This window comes from Antennarius striatus, chromosome 21 (genome assembly GCF_040054535.1).
Source record: "Antennarius striatus isolate MH-2024 chromosome 21, ASM4005453v1, whole genome shotgun sequence".
Classification (NCBI taxonomy): Eukaryota; Metazoa; Chordata; class Actinopteri; order Lophiiformes; family Antennariidae; genus Antennarius; species Antennarius striatus.
The window spans coordinates 1,296,495-1,319,771 of record NC_090796.1 but is presented as its reverse complement, the minus strand read 5'-3'; the positions used below and the strand labels follow the sequence as shown (position 1 = coordinate 1,319,771).

The following is a 23,277-nucleotide window of genomic DNA, read 5'->3' as shown; positions in this document are numbered from 1 at the left end:
ACTTTGGAGTCCTCCTCATGCACGGGGGGCTCAGACCGCTGCAGTCAGTCTGACTGGGGGAATGAAGAGTGTGGTCTGTTTTAAAAAATACGTTTATAGTTGATTTAACTTGCGAGGGGATTTCATTTCATTTTTTGTATTTATTTAAAACCATGACATGTAGCTTGTTTTCAGAGCTAAAGCTCATAAATAACTTTTGAAACTAACGCAGGCCATTCTGAGGAGGAACATTACAACCAGTATATTATTTACACGCATTACTTTCATGAAATAATCCTTCAGATTAATCTGAGCCCACCTGAAAGCACCAACACTTTAAAGACAGAGAAACCCATCATTCAGGACCTGCTTGATTTTGTGTGATTGGATCTCTGTCCTTCCTCATCTGGTTTCATGTTTTATCATGATACTGTTATTTTTATACGCAACAAAGTGCTGAAGTGGTTCTTTTTGTAAAGTATTATTAGCCTGCCATGTGGAGCCCTCTGAAGCCCCCGTCTCCAGCAGGCCGTTCAACTGAAACCACGTACGTGGTGAAGTCTTTCACGTCATTATTGTTCATAACGACATTCAGCTCTGCAGGGATCACACAAAGATGCTCAGCATCAAAAACCTGGTTCACAGACGAACTTTACCGTTTGTTCTTTCGTTTCCATGGTTACAAGTTGAACTTCAACTCATTCTATGAGTGGAATCTGTCTGGGGTATAACTGAACTCAATATTTATTTACAAAAATACACGTGTATCTACGTCTATCTACACTTACCATATATATCCCACATTTCAGAAGAGGTGCCTTTGACCATTTGGGGAAGTATTTCATACTTGTATTCCGGAGTTAACAATATTTGCAGCTAATAGTTGTATTTTTCAGCATTGAAGTTTTTTGAGATCTGAGCCGTAGCTCCTTCCTTATTTTTATTCAACTTACAATCAAAAATCCGAGATACGAGCCGAGCTTCAGGACAAAAAAATCAAAGACCGGATCTCGTTATTTTCATGAAGTTTTGTGTGCTCTCATGACTTTTGTGTTTCTTTTCATAGTTCATCAGTGTTTAGATAACTTCTATAAATACAACTTATTAATTATGTACAGGTAAAGTCTGCATGTCTAAAAAAATTTATTTTTATCACAAGGCCGGAACGGATTAAAATGATTTTGTTCATTTTAAATGGGGAAATGTTTGACTTACGAACTCAGCCACAGAATAGATTAAATTCGTATCTCGAGGTTCTACTGACTCAATGTTGGCACGAAATACTACAAAACTTATAAAATCAGGAAAGGGAAATAAATGGAAACTGCTTTGGTGTGCACCTAAAAGTAACCATCACTAATCTCAGTAATAAATCTGCCCCAGAGTTTGTTGGGGAGCAGAAAGAATAACTTCCTTCTATCTTAACTGGAAGCACCGACGCTGTAAATGTCAGCCTCCCGTGAATAAATGAAACTACAATGAAACGCTGAGCGGCGGTTGGAAGCTGTCTGACAGCCGTCATTGCCTCGACGCTGACTCGTGACCTTTGTGTCTGACAGGTTCGAGCGTGGGAGGCCTTCACGGGTCTGGACAGCAGAGTAAAGAACCTCCTGGTCTCCCTGCGGGCCGTGGCGGAGCTCCAGAACCCGGCCATCCGGCCCCGACACTGGCATCAGCTCATGGCCGCGACTGGAGTCCGCTTCCACATGAATGAGGTTAAAAATTTAAAAAATAATAACTTAAGGGGGAAGGCACACAAGACTGCCTCAGCCACTCCCCTGTTTTCTATCTGTATTCTATTCACTTTTTTCTACCCTTTAAATTGGCTTTATAGAACCAGTGTTTAATTACCCACAGTATCACTGATTCACATTTAACAACCACATTGGGGAGCTGTTTAGCCTTTAGTTTAAAGCCTGCTAACCTGCCCCACCTTTTTAGAAGAGGGAAGTAGCAGCTGCATTAAAATTGATTTGACCATAAACTCGATGTTATTGTCATGAATTTATGTATATAATAAGATTTTCTGTGAGTAAGTAAGACTTTTTTAAATGTCCAGTTACATACTCATCTGGTGCTTTATGCTCTGATCATGTTATAACACACATTCCTTCCATATTCCCAAAAAAGAAGACAATGAAGAAGATGAGAGAACAGATGAGTTTCCTCTTTTCACGCGGATGTTCGTTTAACTTCACGGGACTGGCTTGAGATGAATAATGAATTATTTTCATTTTAAAACCACACATTGAAAGAGTGGACCTGTCAAACCGGCCGCTCTGATTTTAATTAAAATGTACTCAGTTGTAGCTAATTAATTTTTCTTCCTGCAGTTGCTAACATAAAAAAAAGAGTTTGTCCTGTTTCCTCCTGCGCCCATTTGAATGCTTGATGAGAAGATAAATATAAAGACCACAAATATGGGCCTGAGGTTTGGTCATTAATGAAAGTTATATGAGATAAAACATTCTCACTTCTTCTTCTCCTCTGGGCTTTTCCCTTCAGGGGTCTCCACAGCCAATCAGCTGCCTCCATCTAACCCTGTCTTCTCATCCTCTTCTCTCACACCAACTACCTTCATGTCCTCTTTCCCTACATCCATAAACCTCCTCTTTGGTCTTCCTCTAGGCCTCCTGCCTGGCAGTTCAGAACTCAGCATCCTTCTACCAATATATTCACTATCTCTCCTCTGGACATGTCCAAACCATCTCAGTCTGGCCTCTCTGACTTTATCTCCAGAACCTCTAACATGTGCTGTCCCTCTGATGTACTCATTCCTGATCCTATCCATCCTGGTCACTCCCAGAGAGAACCTCAGCATCTTCATCTCTGCTACCTCCAGCTCTGTCTCCTGTCTTTTCCTCAGTGACACTGTCTCTAGACCAAACAACATCGCTGGTCTCACCACAGTTTTGTACACCTTTCCCTTCATTTTAGCTGAAACTCTTCTATCAGTGTCCCACTTCTTCTTAGCTAACCTCTTTCTCTGTATACACTCCTGTACCTCCTCATTCCACCACCAAGTCTCCTTATCTACTTTCCTTCCAGATGACACACCAAGTACTCTCCTACCTGTCTCCCTGATCACATTAGCTGTAGTTGTCCAGTCATCTGGAAGCACCTCCTGACCACCCAGAGCCTGTCTTAACTCCTTCCTAAAAGTCATGCAACACTCTTCCTTTTTCAGCTTCCACCATTTCGTCTTCTGCTCTGCCTTTGTCCTCTTGATCTTCCTCACCACCAGAGTCATCCTACACACCTGCACCAACATGTCCATTGAAGTCTGCACCAATGACAACTCTCTCACTTCTAGGTCTGCTCTGCATCACTTCATCAAAGTCCAACCAGAATTTCTCCTTCTCCTCCAGCTCACATCCTACCTGTGGAGCATACCCACTAACAACATTGAACATCACACCTTCTATTTCTAGCTTCAGACTCATCACTCTATCTGACACTCTTTTTACCTCCAGGACATTCCTAACAAACTCCTCCTTCAAGATAACTCCTCCTCCATTTCTCTTCCCATCTACACCATGATAGAACAACTTGAACCCTGCTCCTAAACTTCTAGCCTTGCTACCTTTCCACCTGGTCTCCTGTACACACAGTATGTCTACCTTCCTCCTCTGCATCATGTCAACCAACTCTCTACCTTTTCCTGTCATGGTTCCAACATTCAACGTCCCTACTCTCAGTCCTATACTCTTGGTGTTCCTCTTCTCTCTCTTCTTACGAACACACTTTCCTCCTCTCCTTCTTCGACCAACAGTAATCCAATTTCCACCGGCGCCCTGTAGGTCAACAGCAACGTTGGCGGTCGTTGTTAACCCGGGCAACAACCGATCCGGTATTGAAGTCATAGGTTTTATTTGCATCTTTGATTTGGCAAAAGTTTTACGCCGGATGCCCTTCCTGACCCAAACCTCTGTATTTATTCGGGCTTGGGACCGGCACAATAAGACACTGGCTTGTGTCCTCTTGTGGCTATATTAGATAAAACATTCTTACAATTACTATAACTACAAACTAAAGAAATAACGAGGCAGTCAGAGACTGTAACATCCTGCGACACCCCTGAATTCAACATTCTACCCTGACCTACAAATTTTTGTGCCTCTGGCTTCCTGAAAATGTTGCATTTTGTTTTGTGATTATATCTCATCAATTTTCAGAGATGTGTACCTAAAAAGGTATAAAGTGAAAATTTGACCTTGATCTAGTTTTTCAAGGTCAAGGTTGTGATCTAATTTTATTCCCTTTTCCTCCTTGAATATAACGTCTTTTGCTTCGTCTTTTTATCCGGGTCCTGAGATATGTGCAAAAACATGTATAAAAGTTGAGATTTGACCTTGACCTAGTTTTCTCAAGGTCAAGGTCATCATCTCATCTTCATCCCCTTTGCTGCCCGAGTGCTTTTTGTTTCATCTTTCTATCTGCAACGGTTGTGAAGATACTTGTTGGACTAACGGACAAAGGAATGGACTGTTCTGTCCCCCAGAAGCGTGCGCTCCCGGTCCACACGCCGGTCTAACGTGTCCAACGTCTCCTGCTGCTCACGTGAACTGTTCCTAACAGGACACCATCCTGGCCGACCTGCTGCAGCTCAACCTGCACTGCTTCGAAGAGGAGGTGAGAGGGATCGTGGACAAGGCTGTGAAGGAGATGGGGATGGAGAAGGTCCTGTCTGAGCTGGACTCCACCTGGACAGGTACAGGAACGTGCACGACCCCCCCCCCCCCCGGTGTCCCATCACCCACCTACTGATCCGATCCATCCCCCTTCCAGGTATGCTGTTCCAGTACGAACCCCACCACCGGACGCAGGTTCCGCTGCTGCGCACCAACGAAGAACTCATCGAAACCCTGGAGGACAACCAGGTGCAGCTGCAGAACCTCATGACGTCCAAGTACATCGCCCACTTCCTGGACGAGGTGTCGTCGTGGCAGAGCAAGCTGTCGGTGGCCGACGCCGTCATCTCCATCTGGGCTGAGGTGCAGCAGACGTGGACCCACCTGGAAAGCATCTTTATCGGCTCGGAGGACATCCGCTCACAGATGCCTGAGGTGAGAAAACTCAATACACACTCACGGTTAATGACACACCTGCACAGGTATGAGTGTATATCACTGAGTACTTATTGTCATTGTAATATGATCTCAAATAGGTTACCTGCAGTAGCGGTTAATTAGGAATGCATTCATTAGCTCACACCCCGAGTTAAGAAGCAGAGATTATGCCGCTCTTTATGGCTCCCTTCATGTTTGGGCTGTGCTTAAGCCCAGATGTTTGCCATTAAAGCCCTGATTGTCTCCTCTCTCTGGTGGGAGCTGAAATCTGTTGGCTGGTCTCCATCATGAACACGTCCACAGGACTCCAGGCGCTTCGAGGGGATTGATGCGGATTTCAGAGAGCTGGCAGACGCCATGCATCAAACACCCAACGTAGTGGAGGCCACCAATAAGCCGGGTCTGTTTGGTAGACTGGAGGACATCCAGAGCAGGTGAGGGTCCTGTTTCTAATCAGGGGGGGGCTCCCATCCGTGGTTCCTTCCACACATTCAAACTCTGTGTCTCCACAGACTCTCTCTATGTGAGAAAGCCCTGACGGAATACTTGGACACCAAGCGTTTGGCCTTCCCCAGATTTTACTTCATCTCTTCGGCTGATCTGCTGGACATCCTGTCTAACGGGACCAACCCACACCAGGTGCCTCCATTCATTCTTACCTGAGGGGTCATTGAAAAAAGTTGAAAAGTTGAGTTGCACCATCAAAAAGTAGCTTTTTGAATTATTTCTTCGGAAAAGTTTGAATGCACCATTTAAAACTCTTTGGCTGGAGGTGCTTGACTGTTGTAGTACCAACAGGAACCACACGGGGGCAATGTCTCTCATCCTTTTGCAGCCTGCCTCAGGAATGCTCATCAGGATGCGTTCTTCTGCATTCCCACCTTGGAGACACAGTTATGCACAACTTACCACTAAGAAGTTAGCTGCAGAGCACAGCTCCTGCCCTCCTGTGAACGATTCTGGAAAAAAACACAAGAGTGAAATGTTATTTATTTGCGTGAAAGCAGAGGAGATGAACCAGTCAGAGCGTGAGCTGAGTGTAGAGTGAGCTCTTCTTGTTTGCTCAGGTCCAGAAGCATCTGTCCAAGCTATTTGACAACATGGCCAGGATGCGATTTGAAGCAGATGGAGAGGAGAATCTTTCTAAGAGCGGTCTGGGCATGTACAGCAAAGAGGAGGAGTACGTCCCCTTCAGCCGGGCCTGTGACTGCACCGGACAGGTAAACACACCTGAGCTTCAATCCATGGGATTTAAGATGTGGTCCTATCATTTCTTTCAGTGGAGCTAAATGCTAAACTCATGCATTATCTTTTATTAGCCCTCCTGCTGACAGCGTCCCTCTACAGATGAGTGAGATAGATAGACCACCTGCCCTTTTCTGCAGCGCAGGAAAATATATATCAGATGAAGATATCACAACCCCAACAATAAAGGAGACAAATGAAACCGTGTCTATCGGTGCCCCCCGGGGGGGTTTCGCATATCAAAGCCTACAAATCCATTAATTTTCCATTACATCCCATAGTATTGCCTGACTCTGCTTTCACTCTAATGCTTATTAATGACCCCATTAGGGTCCGGTGATAAGAGAGCCTGTCAGTTATTCTACATTTGTGTTTCAGGTGGAGGTGTGGCTGAACCGCGTTCTGGACGCCATGCGCTCCACGGTGAGACACCAGATGACGGAGGCGGTGATGGCCTACGAGGACAAACCCAGGGATCAGTGGCTGTTCGACTACCCGGCTCAGGTAAACCCAGCGCCACGCACGGTTTTAACCGACACCACTGACGTTGGAGAGTTTAGCCATTAGCCGTTTCGCCTGACATCAAACGGATCGCACGCCTCCTGTAGATATGTCAGTGCACTACTCAGTAACGCTCTCCACACAACACCTGAGTCTTTTGAGAGCAAACACACGTGGGCGTCTGAGATAATGAAGCTCTTTGTATTTACCTGTAAACGCCTACATTTTGATGCTCTGAGTGAGAGGATGTGCATGGACTAAATCACAAAAGAGGACGGCAGGGCTTCAAAAACATTCACGTAGAAAGATGGGTTAAAAACAAATAAACACTGAATTCCCCCTCAAAAATGTCAAACTTTTTGAGTGATCCATTCAGTTAAGCATTGATCAGAAGCCGTGATAAAGCAGCAGTTTTAGAAATGTACCACCACCGGCCAGCTCGACGGGGGGAAAGCGGTGCATACTGAGTGTGCTCCTAATGCAGCAGCTCATTATGCAGTCAGCTCTGGACCCATCCTGGTTCTGTCCTCCAGATGCTCTCTGCCGGTGGAGGACGGCTCCCAGGAACACATCAGCAGTGGGATTTCTGTGAGAACACTGTGCTCGGATTAAAATAAAAACTGTGATCTTAATTATAAATATTTACTTCTGCAAATCTGCAAGTGTTCATCAAAATATCACCCATAGAATAACGATGTAATCCTGTTTATCCACTGCCTGGGATTACCTCCCCTGAGGAGGCTGTGCTGTAGGTCTAGTTTGCTTTTTTTTTTTCTGGCCATTAAATGCTGGAGTGAATCAGAATCACAGGTTGGATACACAAATTAGCTTCTATGAGTAGGATGGCCTCTCCTCCTGATTCCAGAGAGGGGCGAGCGAGATAGGATGTGAATGAAGAGAGGGAGCGACCACAAAGCAGCCAATTGGAGGAATAAAAAGTTATTTTCTGATTGTTTCACGGTCGTTACCTTCTAAATTACACTCGCCCACGTCTCCACACTTCCCTGCAATAAGGTAGCACATTGCTGCACTCACACATACACACACACACACACACACACACACACACACACACACACACACACACACACACACACACACACACACACACACACACACACACACACCTGCAGCTCCGTGATGCACAGCAGAGGAACGATAAAGGATGCTGGTCACTGGCGATCCTCGTGATGCTGATGCTTCACCCAATAATGACATAACGGTAATACTTTAGTAAATACATCCAGATTAGCATCAAATAATGGTGGATTATCGGCCTCAGACGGGCATTCATTCACTCTCTGGGAGCCGTTCAAGTTATCGATGCATTAGGAAGCACTAAACATGGTAAACAAAGGGAAGATGAAGCGTTAGACGGAGCAAAGCGGAGCAGAGCAGGTGGAGGTGAAGATGGATGACGATACTTAAATCAGTGCGACCAAACAAACTATAACTATCTAACCTAAGAATGGAAAAGTAAAAAGTAAGTTTGCGGTCTGGTCACTGAAGATCAGATCGACTCAAACCGCCGTCCTCCAGTTTGGATAACAGTGATTAATGCTGATCGTTACTAATAAGTGTTTCTAACCACCAGCGAGTCGCTCTGATAAAGGATGTGACCTCAGAGCGTTCGCTGTTAATGCGTTTGCTCCTATTATTTGCATGATTCTCCTCTGCAATCATGAAGTGAAGTGAGCGCAGAGACTAATAACCACACGTCACCTGAGTCACGTGTGAGATGCTAACAACCAATGAAACGACACCCCTGAATTCAAAGTTTGACCCTGACCTACAGTGACCTGGTTTTCCAAAGGTGAAGGTCATCATCACATTTTTGTGCCTCTGGCTTCCTGAAATGTTGCTTTTTGTTTTGTGATTATATCTCATCAGGTTTCAGAAATGTGTACCTGAAAAGGTATAAAAGTGAACGTTTGACCTTGAGCTATTTTTCAAGGTAAAGGTTGTGATCTAATTTTCATCTTGTTGCTTCCCTGAATATAACTCCTTTTGTTTAGTCTTTCTTTCTTATCCGGTTCCTGAGATATGTGCAAAAAATGTACAAAAAAGGAAATTTGACCTTGACCTAGTTTTCTCAAGGTCAAGGTCATCATCTCATTTTTATCCCCTTTGCTGCCTGAGTAATGTGCTTTTTGTTTCATCTTTCTATCTGCAACGGTTGTGGAGATATTTTGTGGACGGACGGATGAACAAACACTGACAATTACAATAATAACACAGTAATAATATTGTAATAACCAAAAATATGGATGACAAATTTTATTTTGCATCTTAATCTCAAAACTTCTCCCTAAATGAAGTCAAACTTTGTCCCAGTTTCATGTATGAACCACCTTTCTGAATAATCTTGCGTGTTCTAGGTGGCGCTGACCTGCACCCAGATCTGGTGGACGTCTGATGTCGGCATGGCGTTTGCCCGTCTAGAGGAAGGCTACGACAACGCCATGAAGGAATTCTACAAGAAGCAGTTGTCCCAGCTCAATACCCTCATCTCCATGCTGATTGGCCAGCTCACGCCGGGTGATCGGCAAAAAGTCATGACCATCTGCACCATCGATGTCCACGCCAGAGACGTGGTGGCCAAGCTGATCGCTCAGAAGGTTAGAGGAGCGCCGCTGCTGTATTGTTCAGGAGCACTGAGTATCCAGCCACGTCATCTATTAGCATGATTATGTTCAGGGTGTGATTTGTTATCCTTGGGGGTTAGGGTCAGGGGGAACCCCATCAATAATTTAAAAAATATATATATATACATTAAATACGTCCATGCTGGTAATCATCAAACCAACTGAACTGGAAATGTTTTGTGAAGACTAATCAAAAATACCTTCAACCAGAATCCAGACCCTCATTGGAAGTTATAGGCAGCATTTAGAGGCTGTTATTTCTGCAAAAAGATGTGATTTCTGTGTTGGGGTGCCCACATTTATGCACTTGTCACTTGTTTGTTTTAATAATTATTACACACGTTCTGTAATTCCTACACACTTCATTTCACTTCTCAGATATCACTGTGTTTGTCTGCTGTGTGATATATTTAACCAAAATTGTTCACAACCAGGGATATATAAAGGGAGGATTTATAAAGGAATGTCTTGGAAATGATCAGGATGAAACGCTCAGACGACACCTCAACAGGAGAGAAGAAAAGACCGCAAGAATCTGACATCAGACATCACTTGAACCCTAATTAGACCATCTTCATCATCTTCATCTTCATCTGCCACATCGTGGCCGGCACAGAAAAGGAAATGTTTCATGTCTTTTTAAGTTTGTATTAAATATCACTTTAACTGTTTTGATTTATGGTTATAGGGTCTATCATTAACCTAAAATAAAAGAATTAGCCCTGTTGATAGCCTGTTTTTTAAATATTGTTAATATTTAGGAGTCTGACCTCTGCTCGCTGTTTTCCAGGTAGAGAACTCCCAGGCCTTCGTGTGGCTTTCCCAGCTCAGACACCGATGGGACGAGACGGAGAAACACTGTTTTGCCAACATTTGTGACGCGCAGTTTCTCTACTCCTACGAGTACCTGGGAAATACACCACGCCTGGTGATCACGCCTCTAACAGACAGGTACACGTTCCTCCTGTTCTTTTTCAGGCAGACTGGTGACTAAATGTCAAAGTTTGTTTCAGCTGACTGGATTTCAATGAACCATTAGCTTTCCTGGTGAGCTTTTCCTCAAGTATCACACATGGTGGAACATATTGTCAGTATTTACTGAACAGTCAAATACAACATCTCGCTTGTAGCCGTTAAAGCTCTTGTTTCATTTCTGCCAAGGCTCTAGTTTCTGGAGCGTTTTGTCTGTTTGTTAGTTTTAAAGCAGAAAATATTAAAATGTTTAAATCCACTGGGGTGGATCCAGATCTAGAGCCGTGTTTCCAGATTCTTTCTGGGAGTTGGTTCAGTAGTTCTTATTGAGAGAAAATGTTATTTAAGGGAAAGTCAGGAGTTTGACAACAAAGAAAAATCCTGGCTGTAGTTTTTTTTTCCAGTTCTGCGTTAAGTTTATTTTCAGGGCTCACTCCCCATCCTGCCTCTAGGTTTAGGACGTGTCCTCTAGTTTTTGAGAAACCATTTCTCTGAACTGGACAGACCCCAGTCTAAAAAGTAGATTTGATCAGCTGTGGCTACCATGGTAACGGCTAAAAAAGTGACTGCTCTTTAAATGATGGAAAAGACTGGTCCTTCCTGGTAAACACCAACATTCATTTTAGCGTACGTTATGCGTGATAACGTACGCCTAAAGCCTTACATTTTTACCTGGCAAAAAAAAAATTCCTCAGCTGTTAAGATTTTACAAATAAAGAAACTCTGTTTTTGTATTGGTGATTGGCAAATTCGTCCTAGTACTTTAAAAAAATCAATACGTTCATTCTACTGTATCTTGTTCTAATTGGCTCCTCAGCTCATGCATATGAACCAGATTACATTCAAACATCATGCTCTGCTGTCCTGACAACAACTTTGACTAAGTTTCTGGAGTAAACTTCTCTGAATCTGGAATCTGTGCTGCAGCAGCATCTGAGATCGACTCACACACCGTAAGGACAGTTTGTGATCAGATCTCTAATTAAATATACCTTTGCCTGTGCTTAAGTAAGCAAGAAAGTTGGTTGACCAGACATGCTAATGACGGTGCCTTAATGTCAAAGCAGATAAACATGGTAAATTCTCACCATTAGACTTTCTACTCTCAAGTTTTCAGTTGTGGAGAGGCTAAAGAAGAGACTGTATTCTGTATTTCTGTCAGTCTTAAGCACGCAGTTAGAGCCGGTGAACAAATCCAAATCTTATCTGGTAAGAACTACTTGTGTCATTATGCACACCCATGTGAAGGAAAAATTAGAAACAGCAATTCAGCACGGTCACTTTTAAAGCAGGTTGTTTGTTCCTGCAGGATTCCTGATAAAGTTTCTAACACAAAGATGAATACCTGCCTCCCTGAGCCCTTTGGCAAACCGCAGCGTTTGACCATGTGCTTTCCCAGACTGACCGGTATTCTGTTTGAAGCCTGAACAAACAGAAACAATGGGCTTTGATAGATCAACTAGTCTTCACCATCTGGTACATGCCCTCGCTGTGGCTCACACAGTTTGTCACCGACTTTCATTTCAACAATAGACCATTAACCAAGGGGCCCGGTGTCAAATCCTTTAATCCACGACTTGAGAAAACAGCGAAAAACATGTTTGTTTCATGATATTCTTACACTTTTTTTTTGTTTTTTGTAACAGAGCCAGCAAGCAAACAGTGCATGCTGATGCCGCCAGGAGAAAACAAGATATCAGCAAATGTTCTATAGATGGAATGGCTTGTTTTTAGTTTGTCTGAGTTTAGCAGTTCATTAGAAAAAAAATAAAATCATCCTTACAACTCAGGAAGGAACATTTGTTTGAAATGCTTAAAAATAGCAATAAAAGTGATTTATCTAAGACATAACAAGATAAAAAACCATTAAGACAAGATGCAAAAAAACCCCCAATGCAATATAAAAAGACATTAAAGCTGTAATGTGGAATATTTCCACATTATGTACAATTATGACCTTTGCTATATATTTTTGCTGCACTGGGGACCTACATTATCCCGGATCTTTTGAACAAAATTTGCAATTTTATTGCAGATAATGGTAAATGTTGCCAAATTGAATCATGGGCTGAGGAAGAAATTTCCCCGTGTGACTAATTGTGAAGTTTTTTAATGCTGAAAAATTAATGCTGCAATAGTCCCTATTTAATGAACTTAAAGACAGTTAAAAATATATATCTTTAATTTGACCCTTTGTCCATATTTGTACCATATTCTATTCTGGTCCAAGATACACTTTCATGAAACGTTTTCTGGAAATCTGTTCAGTGTTTTAACTCTTTTTTTATATCAGACCACTAAGCTGGAACCCAATGCATTACAATGAAATTAAAATGTAATGAAAAGCATGGAGTCCTTCTGGCTCTACCATTCAGCACCTTTGGTGATGGCAAAACAAAAATTGTAACAGAACAATCTGCTGTTTGTAGTGGCTAAAATGTCACGATCACAGGTATGTACGGCTTTCTTGTGCGGTTACGTTTGGATGACTGAGAAAGTATTTCCCTTATAACCACAGAAAAATTAATAGTTATGTAATGAAAAGAGAATAACAATAAAAATATAAGAAATATGCTGGGTAGAAACAAGGTTTAGTGCGTAGAGAAATGTGGAAAGTCATTCCCACAACGACACGGTAGAAGACAGATCCTTAACCCTCAACTTCTTATTCTAATATTTCCACGTACACTACATAACTTGAAGGAAATTCAAACATTTCTTTGCTTTGGAATTCTTTATACAGACCTCTATAAGACTTGTTCACCACTAAGTTACAAATACTGTTCACTGTTCACTTTCTGGTGTGAACAGTCCCTGTCGTCAGCCTGTAAAAAGAGAACTATTATTGGCACAAGGGTCACTTTCCCTCAGTTCTTACTGCAGGATCTCAAAAGATGCACCGTTATGCAAAATATCAGAAACATTTTACACACACACACACACACACACACACACACACACACACACACACACACACACACACACACACACACACACACACACACACACACACACACACACACACACACACACACACATTCAAACAGCAACAGAAGGGTGGAGGGTGACTTGGCCACACAGACTGATATACAACCGTTTCATTAAAAACACAAATAAAACAAGTCACCTTGTCCAGTCCACCCTCCTGTCTTCCATCCAGCTTCAGTTATTCCATGGATGGAATAACTAAATCTGGACACAGTCTGCATCCTGATCCAGCCTCTGAGACACCTGATGGTGAGGTCTTTGGCCATAACTCAAAGGAGAGCGGTGAAGCCTGTTGGCTTCATGGCAGATGGGCTCATTTGTCTTCTTTACCTTCACGCTTTCCAAGACCGCACCTCCAATTCATCATCTATTTACCAGCAGCTCATTAAAATCATTTATGTATTGATATTCAGGAAAAAAACCATTGTGTTTATTGTCCTGATCAATACTGTCCTGATTGTCTACATCGGTTCGTGTCCACGATGCTGTTTGTATTGATATTCAACAGGTTGCTTGTTAATCATGATGGTTCTGTAGGAGCTGCAATCACTGGTGTCAGTCATCAGCCACTGATAGTCACAGTGGAGTAGATGATATCCAGACATACTGAGGTTTTGTTCAGTGATGGCAGAGATTGAGTCATTCCCTGCTAAAAATGGAAATGTTCAGTCAGAAAACCTTTCTGGAGTGTTTCCTGTGTAGTTTTTGTATTCTCTCCATGAAAAAAGTTTGATTTTAAACACTTTGAGTTATAATCAATCCAAATATGCAAAATATTCAAAATACAGTACATGCAAAAAATGTGCAAAATCTTACTTTTTATTTATATGTTTCACATTATACAGTATTTTACTTTTTAGATGCCAAAGCTCCAATTTGTGAATGAATGATTTCAACTTGGTACTTTCATTGTAGCCCAACTGTGTGCTGGACCGGTGGTCCCCAACCCCGGTACCGGTCTGTGGGTCAGTCGGTACCGGACCACACAGAAAGAATACGGAACTTCCATTATTTCCTTTTTATTTATTATCTGATTCCGAGCCATGAAAATGACCTCATTCTTGTGTCCACATCTGTCTATGAGTCACTCCTGACGCACCTATCAAGATGCTTGCCTCGGTCACATGACTACCTTCGGACGTTGCTAATAAAGATGCATGCACATTGGATTCACATTTTTATTATATTTAGAGAAAAAAAACAGTTTATATGCTGGCCATAACATTTTATATTGCTGTATTTCTGTTAGTGAAAATATTGTCTGACATTAAATCGGTGTGTAGTGCAAAAAAGGTCTGGCACCAATGAGCTAAAGGACAAAGATGCTTATCCTCACCCCGATCACTACAGCATCCCTCTGCTGCCATTTAAGACTAAAAATGTCAGGGAGGCATGAGGTCATCTGTCTGTCCATCTGTGTCGTCATCAGGTTTCTGTCCAGACCATATCTGGAAAATTACTCGTCTGTACATCACCGACGTCACACAGAGATCCTCATTAGCAGATGAATGTTTAGAGTTTTTAGAACATTTTAAGGTGACTCTGAAGGCTGGTCGGTTTCTACTCAGCAAACAATCCAAAACGAGACCCACGACTCAAGACTAGCTGATGAACGTCTCGTACAATATCTTGGAGGAACTCTCATTTATTTCTGTGACGTATTCTTCTTCACACAAATAAGGTGTGTGTGTCTGTGTGTGTGTGTGTGTGTGTGTGTGTGTGTGTGTGTGTGTGTGTGTGTGTGTGTGTGTGTGTTTAAAATACAGGACATTGTTTCTGGACATTGTATTCCAACAAATGTTTCACATTAAAATGCTTCATTGATGCTTCCAAAGTGTCAAACTCTTGTCAGTGGTGTGTAGAGGTGTGAACCGGTCATGTTTTAATTCATCTAGTCGTCAGTTTCCTCCTGTATGGAGCAGTCTAGTCTCTGGTTCCTCTGCAGGTTTCTCAGGATTCCTGTGATCAGAGGTCTCAGGGTTGGAACCAGCTCGATCAAACTGTCAAACTCTAAATGGTCCAGAGGCCTGGCTTGCTGGCTTGAAACTGCCTGTGGTTGAGAATAAATCAGCCAATCAGAACAAGGTCCATGTATGGACGTGTTCCTTAAACAGACATCATCAGACCAGACACTTACAAAATCCAAAGGCAGTCAGAGACTGCAACATTCAGCGACCCCCCTGAATTCAACATTTGACCCTGGCCTTCATTGACCTGGTTTTCCAAAGGTGAAGGTCATCGTCACATTTTTATGCTTCTGGCTCCCTGAAAATGTTGCTTTTTGTTTTGTGATTACATCTCGTCAGGTTTCCGAGATGTATACCTAAAAAGGTATAAAAGTGAAAATATGACCTTGACCTTGTTTTTCAAGGTCAAGGTTGTGATCTAATTTCCATTGCCTTGTATCCCTGAATATAACGCCTTTTGTTTTGTCTTTCTATCTTATCCAGTTCCTGAAATATGTGCAAAAAATGTGCAAAAGTTGAAATTTGACCTTGACCTCGTTTTCTCAAGGTCAAGGTCATCATCTCTTTTTTGTCCCTTTTGCTGCCTGAGTCATGTGCTTTTTGTTTCATCTTTGTATCTGCAACGATTGTGAAGATATTTGATGGACGGACGGATGAACAAACACACCAACACTGACAATTACAGTAATAATACAGTAATAATATGCTAGTAACCCAAAACATTTTTAAAATCTTCATCTTTTGGTATAGCTTCAAACAAATCTTGTTACCATAGTGATGCTGTGTTTCTTCAGGACAGGGGGAAACTTACAGTTGAAATGATTTCCAAGTTTTTGACTTTTGATGCATCTTCGATGTCAATGAAAATCTTACTTTTAGGTGAAAATTGGTAATTCCAATAAAACTTGAATGCAGCAGAGGTGTGAAATCACTAAATTTGATGTACGTAAATTGGAAAAAGCGTGACATTGCATATCTTGGACTGTGCTCCAGTCATCCACAATATTTACTGGAATTCACCTAATTTTTTTTTTTAGTAAAAAGAATGACTTTGTTTAATGAAGTTGGAAATAAAAATGTTGATTCCTTCATTGAACCAGATAAATTCTAAAACTGAATGTGAAACTTACCCCAAACATCTACCAGTGAACAGTCCGTTTCTCACCGGGACTGAAATGAAGTCTCCTTGTCCTGAAGCTTGAAGCTGTTTCTGTTGCTGTCTGTCAGGCCGCAGCCCCCAGTGAAGCTCATGTGTGTGTTGATTCTGGTTTAGATGCTACATCACGCTGACCCAGTCCCTCCACCTGACCATGAGCGGAGCTCCGGCAGGACCAGCGGGCACGGGGAAGACCGAGACTACCAAAGACCTGGGCCGAGCCCTGGGCATCATGGTCTACGTGTTTAACTGCTCCGAGCAGATGGACTATAAGGTGTGAACAGCCTCTCCTGTTCATTCACAGCAGCATATTTTATGCATGTTTCTTTTCATCTGTGCTTTTGTTTGCAAAGTGGCATACATTCATCGTTAAAGTCATCATCCCACCGTTACTCCCTTCCCTTTTCATCTTCTTTCTTTTCATCTTCCATTCCCCCCTTTGAAAGACAAACTGATTATTTAAACGATGTCATTTCTTGACTAAACCTCGTCAAAATGCCCTCACTGTACCCAGCCTGCACCTCGTTTTTATCATGCTCCCTTGTACACGCACACGCTTTCTGCATATTGAGCGCTCAAGGGAGACATAAACATAATCTTGTGATATGGCTTCACGGGGGTATCATTACATTACAGAGGCGTGCAGCACCTGCGGCTACACACACCGCAGCAAGGTGTCGGGAGGGAACGCGCTAATATACTCCAGCAGGAAAACAGACACCAGGATCTGGTCTTCAGAGCCCCCAACGTGTTACTCAAATCCAGTCATGCAGAAGCGGAATCAATCCTCCAGTCGGCTCTGGTTTGCGTCAGAGAAGGTTTCCTCAGTCCCTTAATTGGAGAGAAAAGTCAGCTGCTCGGTCCGACTTGCTCTCCGGAGGTCTGATCACCTGCTCTGGCGTCGGCGTCAGGCGAACTGTAGGCGAGAGACGTCTTCTCTTTACGCCGACGACGCCTTGCTTTATTTGTGCGAAGCCTCGTTTGTGTTATCATTCGCCTACTCTCAACCTGTTAGACTGTGAATGTTTTCTCCATTTATATTCATCGGGCGGTCGATTTGTCTGCCTCACCACACACCTTATCAGTCAGACTCTCCACTTCCTGTTCTGCGGTGTCCTTCAGAATATCTCTTTGAGCATCTTCCTCTCTGTCCACCAGTCCTGTGGGAACATCTACAAAGGCCTGTCTCAGACGGGCGCGTGGGGCTGCTTCGACGAGTTCAACAGGATCTCGGTGGAGGTGCTGTCGGTGGTGGCTGTCCAGGTAGGAGCAGCTCCATCTCAACTGGACACCTCATTGTGTGTTTTCACCCTATAGCTGAGTTTATAAGTTTAAGAAGTGGTCTTATCCAAATCAGTTTGTTGCCAATAGAAGTAAATAGCCTCTTCATCACTAATTTCAAGCATAAATTGCCTCAGCTATGAAACTAATCCACCAAGGCTGGCCCCTTTGCACTTCTCCATAATTAGAACCTTCTCTGATCTGATTTGAGGGCTGAGGATGGAAAGCCGCCTCCTGCTAGTCGCTCGTGGAGATGGTCATGAAGCTCACAGCTTCCCACATTAATAACAGATAGACTGCAGGCTCTGAGGATGCTCAGATAATGTTGATGAATTAGAATTTGCTCAGAAGAGTTTTACTCTGAGTATGTCCTTGATTTTGCAGTTGTGAACAATTATATTAACTTGTGTTTGTTAGAAAGTAATCTTTCCTTATAGGGGTGCCAAATATGGATTACACCAAACATTTTAATCAGAGTTTTTAAACTGCTCTGTTTTCTAATTAAACATTATTTTTATCCACACTACATAATTATGTAGGCATTCTGATACTGTGTATATTGCTATCTGGAGAGTGGACGCTCCGTATTGGCTGATGATTTTCTACTTCGTGCCCAACAGAGGAACTAAACATGTAGCTGCCAAAGAAACAGATTTTTTTTTAACTCAACAGATGGTGGACGGCAAAAACAGAGATACAGTGATTGTAAATTATTGACTTAATTCATCAGACAGACATGAACTCTATGGAGCTCCTTTTCATTTCATAAAGTGATGGTATTCATAGATATATTCAGGGTAACAGTTATCGAAACAGCAAAGAGGGGGCTGGGTTTTTTTAGCATGAAAAATAAGCAATCAATAGGCATTATTTTATGTTATTTTTATTTTTTTAATGGTTGGCCTTATGAGACTAAATTCCAAACAGTTGAACATTCATATTTAGTACAAACTTAGAAACACATGAAATATTTATTTTCCTGTGCTGGCCTCCATGTGGACGATGAAGATGATGAAAATGGTCTAATTAGGCTTCAGGATCATGGACGGCATGTCAAGAGGATTTAGCCTGATGCTAACGGTCAGTAAAACGTAACATGAACACCTCACAGATTCAGATTTCACGTGTCATGTTAAAATGATTCAGTAAATCTCAGACTCAGTGAACAGTTTGCTCTGATGTCACTTCCTGTGGTCTTTTCTTCTTTTCTGTTGGCGTCATCTGCGGCGTTTCCTCCTTCTTTTCTCCACATCTCTGTGAACGTCTCAGCAGGAAATCTACCCACAATGCATTTCTGCTCAAGGAGTTCAAGAGTCTTGCTCCTGTAGGAGACAAATGATGTTATGTTGACTGAACAAAGGAACCAGTGTTGACTCGGTCAGGTTTCTAGCTGTTAGCATTAACGGTTTTTGATTGCTGGACGCTAATTTCTGTATGTTTTGTAATTGGATGTTAACTATTGGTGGAGATAACTGAGAAACTTCATGAAATAAAACAGAGTCATCAAACATAAAGGGGCGTGTCTGACTTTTGATGACCAGGAAGTGACATCAGCGCGTCAGTCATGCAGGTGTGGTGAAATACTAGTGGATTAAAGCTTAGATTGGCCTCATTCTACTCGGTGTATATTAAGTTAAATAATTTCTTCACTATAACTCACATGATGAAACTCAGGATGAACTCCGTCAGTCTGGTGCCTTTGCTTCTCTCTTCTCCTCCACTACCTTCTCTTCATACGTGGTGACATTCTATTAAAAAAAGACGGCGTTAGACAATCTGCTGCTCGCTGCACAGTGGGTAACTTAAAGCAGCGATCCCTTTGATAACCAGAGTCTTTGGAGAAATCAGCTATATTCCGTGTGTTTCAGCTGATGCTAGCTTTTCTGCTCACTTGCATTCTGTTATCCTGGATCAAACGGAGCCTCTCCACGGTTTCTGGCCTCCCTCTGGTGTCTTCACATCCTGCAAGCTGCTGCCCCAGACATTATCTTTATGCATGTACAGTACTGCCACAGCAAAATATATCTAGTTGATGAAGAAGTTGACCATGATGGTGATGGTAATGGAGCCCCTCAAAGGATCATTATTCATCGTGAGTCTGAAGACTGACTTCTCTGCCCTTCCTTTTGTCTCTTTTAAGGTAAAGCATCCTTCTTCTATAAACTGTGTGAATGCATAGCACTTCCTGATTGTCAGAAGAATGAATAGGTGTTGCCTGTGGAGATGAATAATAGATCACGCTGGTCTTATACCTGGAGAAGCAGACCTTGACAACAGAGGAGCGCCTCTTTGTGACAGCTGGCATCTTCAGTCTGCTTCAGTGAAGCTAACACGAAGCCATCTCTTACAGCAGCACACACACACACATACACACACACACACACACACACACAAACACACACACCCCTCTAATCCATCCTGTGACAGTGTGAGCAGTGAGCACAGCTCACGACCGTGTTGGGGTAACGCACACGGTTTGGCTGCTTCGGGGTTAAATAAAGCCGAGACAAACAGAAGGCCACCAGGCTTAACAACATGGAGATAAATTGGTGGAATTGTACCGCTGCTCCAGCCCGGACACCGAGTTCACCGATGCTGCTCGCTGAAAGAGACGGAGTGAACCCCAACGGATCACACTTTTAAAAAATGTGTTTTTATGGTATTTCACTTCCCTTTGTGTCCCTGTAGAAGCAAAGAATTGGGTCATTTTACCTTAAAAAACCAACCAAAAACAAATCCTGGTGATGTTCTTATAAAAACTTTTGTTTGTTCTATGTTCTTTTGGGGGGGGGGGGGGTTGCAGCTGTACTGCCCCCCCCACATGCCTGTTGTGTTAGTATGACTGAGTGATCTGTACCCACGTACTCATCCGTGAAGAGATGTTCCTCCTCTTTCCAGCTGTCGACTCGCTCCGCTCTTTTACCACAAGCATGTAAAATTCATAAAGCCTCTCGCAGGCGGGGAGTTTTAGGCCAAGACACACAGAATTAATCTGTGATATCTTATTCAATCATACTGGAGACAAACTGAGCCTCAACTGCTCATCCATTCATTAAAACAGGGGGGGTCTAACTCGTTTTCCCCAAAGGCCACATCAGCATCATGGCTGACCTCAAAGGGCCAGATGTAACTAATAAATGTGACTAAATGTAACTCAATATAATGTAAAAATAAATGTAAGTACTCATTCATGTTAAATAACTCTGAATTTATTACTTATTCAAGTTACAAACATGACAAACATGTTTGTTTGTTTCTCTGTTCTAACATCAATCCTTTTAGTTTATCAGGTTATTAAACCCACAGAACTCCATCAATCAAGGATCAAACTATCAATCAATAAAGAAAAATAACATCAGACACAAGTTAGGACGTTAACTTTGCTCACAACGTTAAGTCAGAGTTAAAATAGGCTTACTTACTGCATTGTGGGTAATGTAGTTTTAGTCAAGCAAACCTTTGACCTATTTATTTTTACACACTCTGACCTTTAAAGCTCTCCCGGGCCACTTGAAATGATGTGGAGGGCCACATTTGGCCCCGGGGCCTTCAGATTGACACGTGTGCATTAAACCCTGGCTGAAGGTGTGTCTCATGTTCATGTTGAAATAGACAAGATGCGCTTTGGTGTAATAACTGGACAGGCTGTGTCTGGAGTGGGTTAACTGACCTCTGAAACAACATCCCATGTCGGTGTTCCACCAGCTGGAAACCTGTTTTGTGTTGACTGACTATGACTCGTTATGATTAACCCATCAGCAAAAACAATACAGAAGTACTTTGATATACAAGGTGATCGATATGTGAGTTACTTGAGAGACAAGCCGTCGCGCTGACTATATGAGCAAGATCTGAGATTAGGATCTTGCTAGTTGGTGGATGGAAACAGCATCAGCTTAAACTGGATCTCGTTCTCTTTTGCGAAGTAAAGATGTAGAATGTGTGTTCTTGTGACTTTTGCAATTCTTTTGAAACATTATCTTTAATTTGAACTTTAATATAACTATTTGATTGTGTTACATGATTATATAATTTTGTAGTGAGGAGGGCTGGGGGACAGTCTGGTGGAGCTTGTCAGTGAAAATCAGGCTTAATGCCATGGAATTTACGTTATGACGACTGATGACAGAGGATGGCGAATCAGAAGAAGACAGAGAAGTTGCGGCAGATTACAATGCAAAAAAGTTTGAAAAATCAATCTCAACAAATTCCTGTTAATTATGCACAAGCAAATTATGCATGCCTATTGGTTAATAAAAATCTATATTTTAAATAATTTAGTGGGATTTGGTGTTTTTACAAGACTGGGATGGATTAAATGTAGCTTTCCAGGGTAGAAACACAATTCACCTGTATGATGTAAATGAAAACATGAAGACCACTGTCTTCCATGCTTCCTGGGTTGGGTTCTGTCAGCACAGAGATCCTGACTGGTCCGTCTGAACAGCAGTGCTCTGTGTGTTCTGACACATTTCTGTCAGGAGCAGCATGAAATGCTCCAGCAGCTCTTCTGTGTGATTAGAAAACATAAGCTGGCTGTCCATCATCCAGGAGCCTTTTAACCCCATGACCCTGCTGCTGGTTGATTGGCTGTCCTCCCTTATGGTTTAGGTGGGCATCAACTACTGCAGACAATAAATAGCAAACAAGACCTGCAATTTTTGTGCTTGTCAGACTACTCACATCTAAAACAACTTATTATTTGACACAATGTGGAGATGCTGCCTAATCGATCCCATCCTGGTGGGCCATGGTGAAGACTTCGGTGTTATTCACTCCATCAGTAGTTATATAGTTATGGCGGATCACTGGTGTTTGAAACTTTCTGAAAATAGTGCCAAGACACTGGAGTTCATGCAAGATAATTTTATCTAGTAGTGAGACTCTATTGTGCTAGTTCAGGCTGAAATACATTAAAATAAAATTGCAGGCCTTCACAATAACGGATGACACTGTTGTACTTTAGTTTTTCATTTCAGTTGGCCCAATAATGCACTGTAGCCACTACCTCCTTTATAACTCGCCTTAAATGTCTCCTAAGAGTTCATGGAATAGAAGGAGTGTTCAGGTAGGAGGTTTTCTTCAGGAGAAATCATGATAACCTCAGTGATTGGAAAAAGGAAGGTCAGGTTAAAAGTGCTGCACCAGCCCAAATAAAAGTCAAATAGTATTTACTTGGTTATTTCAATAGAAACATTAATAAAGAAAATAATCCAAACAAATTTTTCAAACATAGTGGTTTTCCTATCTTACTGTGGGACTTATTATATGCTGTATTCTGTGCCTCACAAGTTCTATCATTTATGTACAGGCCGAAACATTCAAAGATCATAACATTTGGATTGTAAAAGGAGCCTCATTAAATATGGATGACTGGATATACATGTGATTTGCATATTTCTAACATTATTGTTGAGAATTATAAGGCAAATAATTTTGTCCAATGTCCATGCTAACAAACAGACAATCAAATC

General features: G+C 42.2%; 1 protein-coding gene across 1 annotated transcript in view; it reads left to right on the top strand.

Annotated features, from left to right (window-relative positions):
• dnah9 (dynein, axonemal, heavy chain 9) overlaps nucleotides 1-23,277 on the top strand; it is a 141,666-nt gene that overhangs the window by 24,772 nt on the left and 93,617 nt on the right. The window contains exons 24-34 of the mRNA XM_068304950.1: nucleotides 1,539-1,694; nucleotides 4,558-4,690; nucleotides 4,768-5,045; nucleotides 5,352-5,482; nucleotides 5,561-5,687; nucleotides 6,116-6,268; nucleotides 6,672-6,797; nucleotides 9,173-9,412; nucleotides 10,230-10,390; nucleotides 16,640-16,796; nucleotides 17,681-17,785. Coding sequence (XP_068161051.1) covers nucleotides 1,539-1,694; nucleotides 4,558-4,690; nucleotides 4,768-5,045; nucleotides 5,352-5,482; nucleotides 5,561-5,687; nucleotides 6,116-6,268; nucleotides 6,672-6,797; nucleotides 9,173-9,412; nucleotides 10,230-10,390; nucleotides 16,640-16,796; nucleotides 17,681-17,785 — 1,767 coding nt within the window. The remainder of the gene's footprint in view (nucleotides 1-1,538; nucleotides 1,695-4,557; nucleotides 4,691-4,767; nucleotides 5,046-5,351; nucleotides 5,483-5,560; nucleotides 5,688-6,115; nucleotides 6,269-6,671; nucleotides 6,798-9,172; nucleotides 9,413-10,229; nucleotides 10,391-16,639; nucleotides 16,797-17,680; nucleotides 17,786-23,277) is intronic.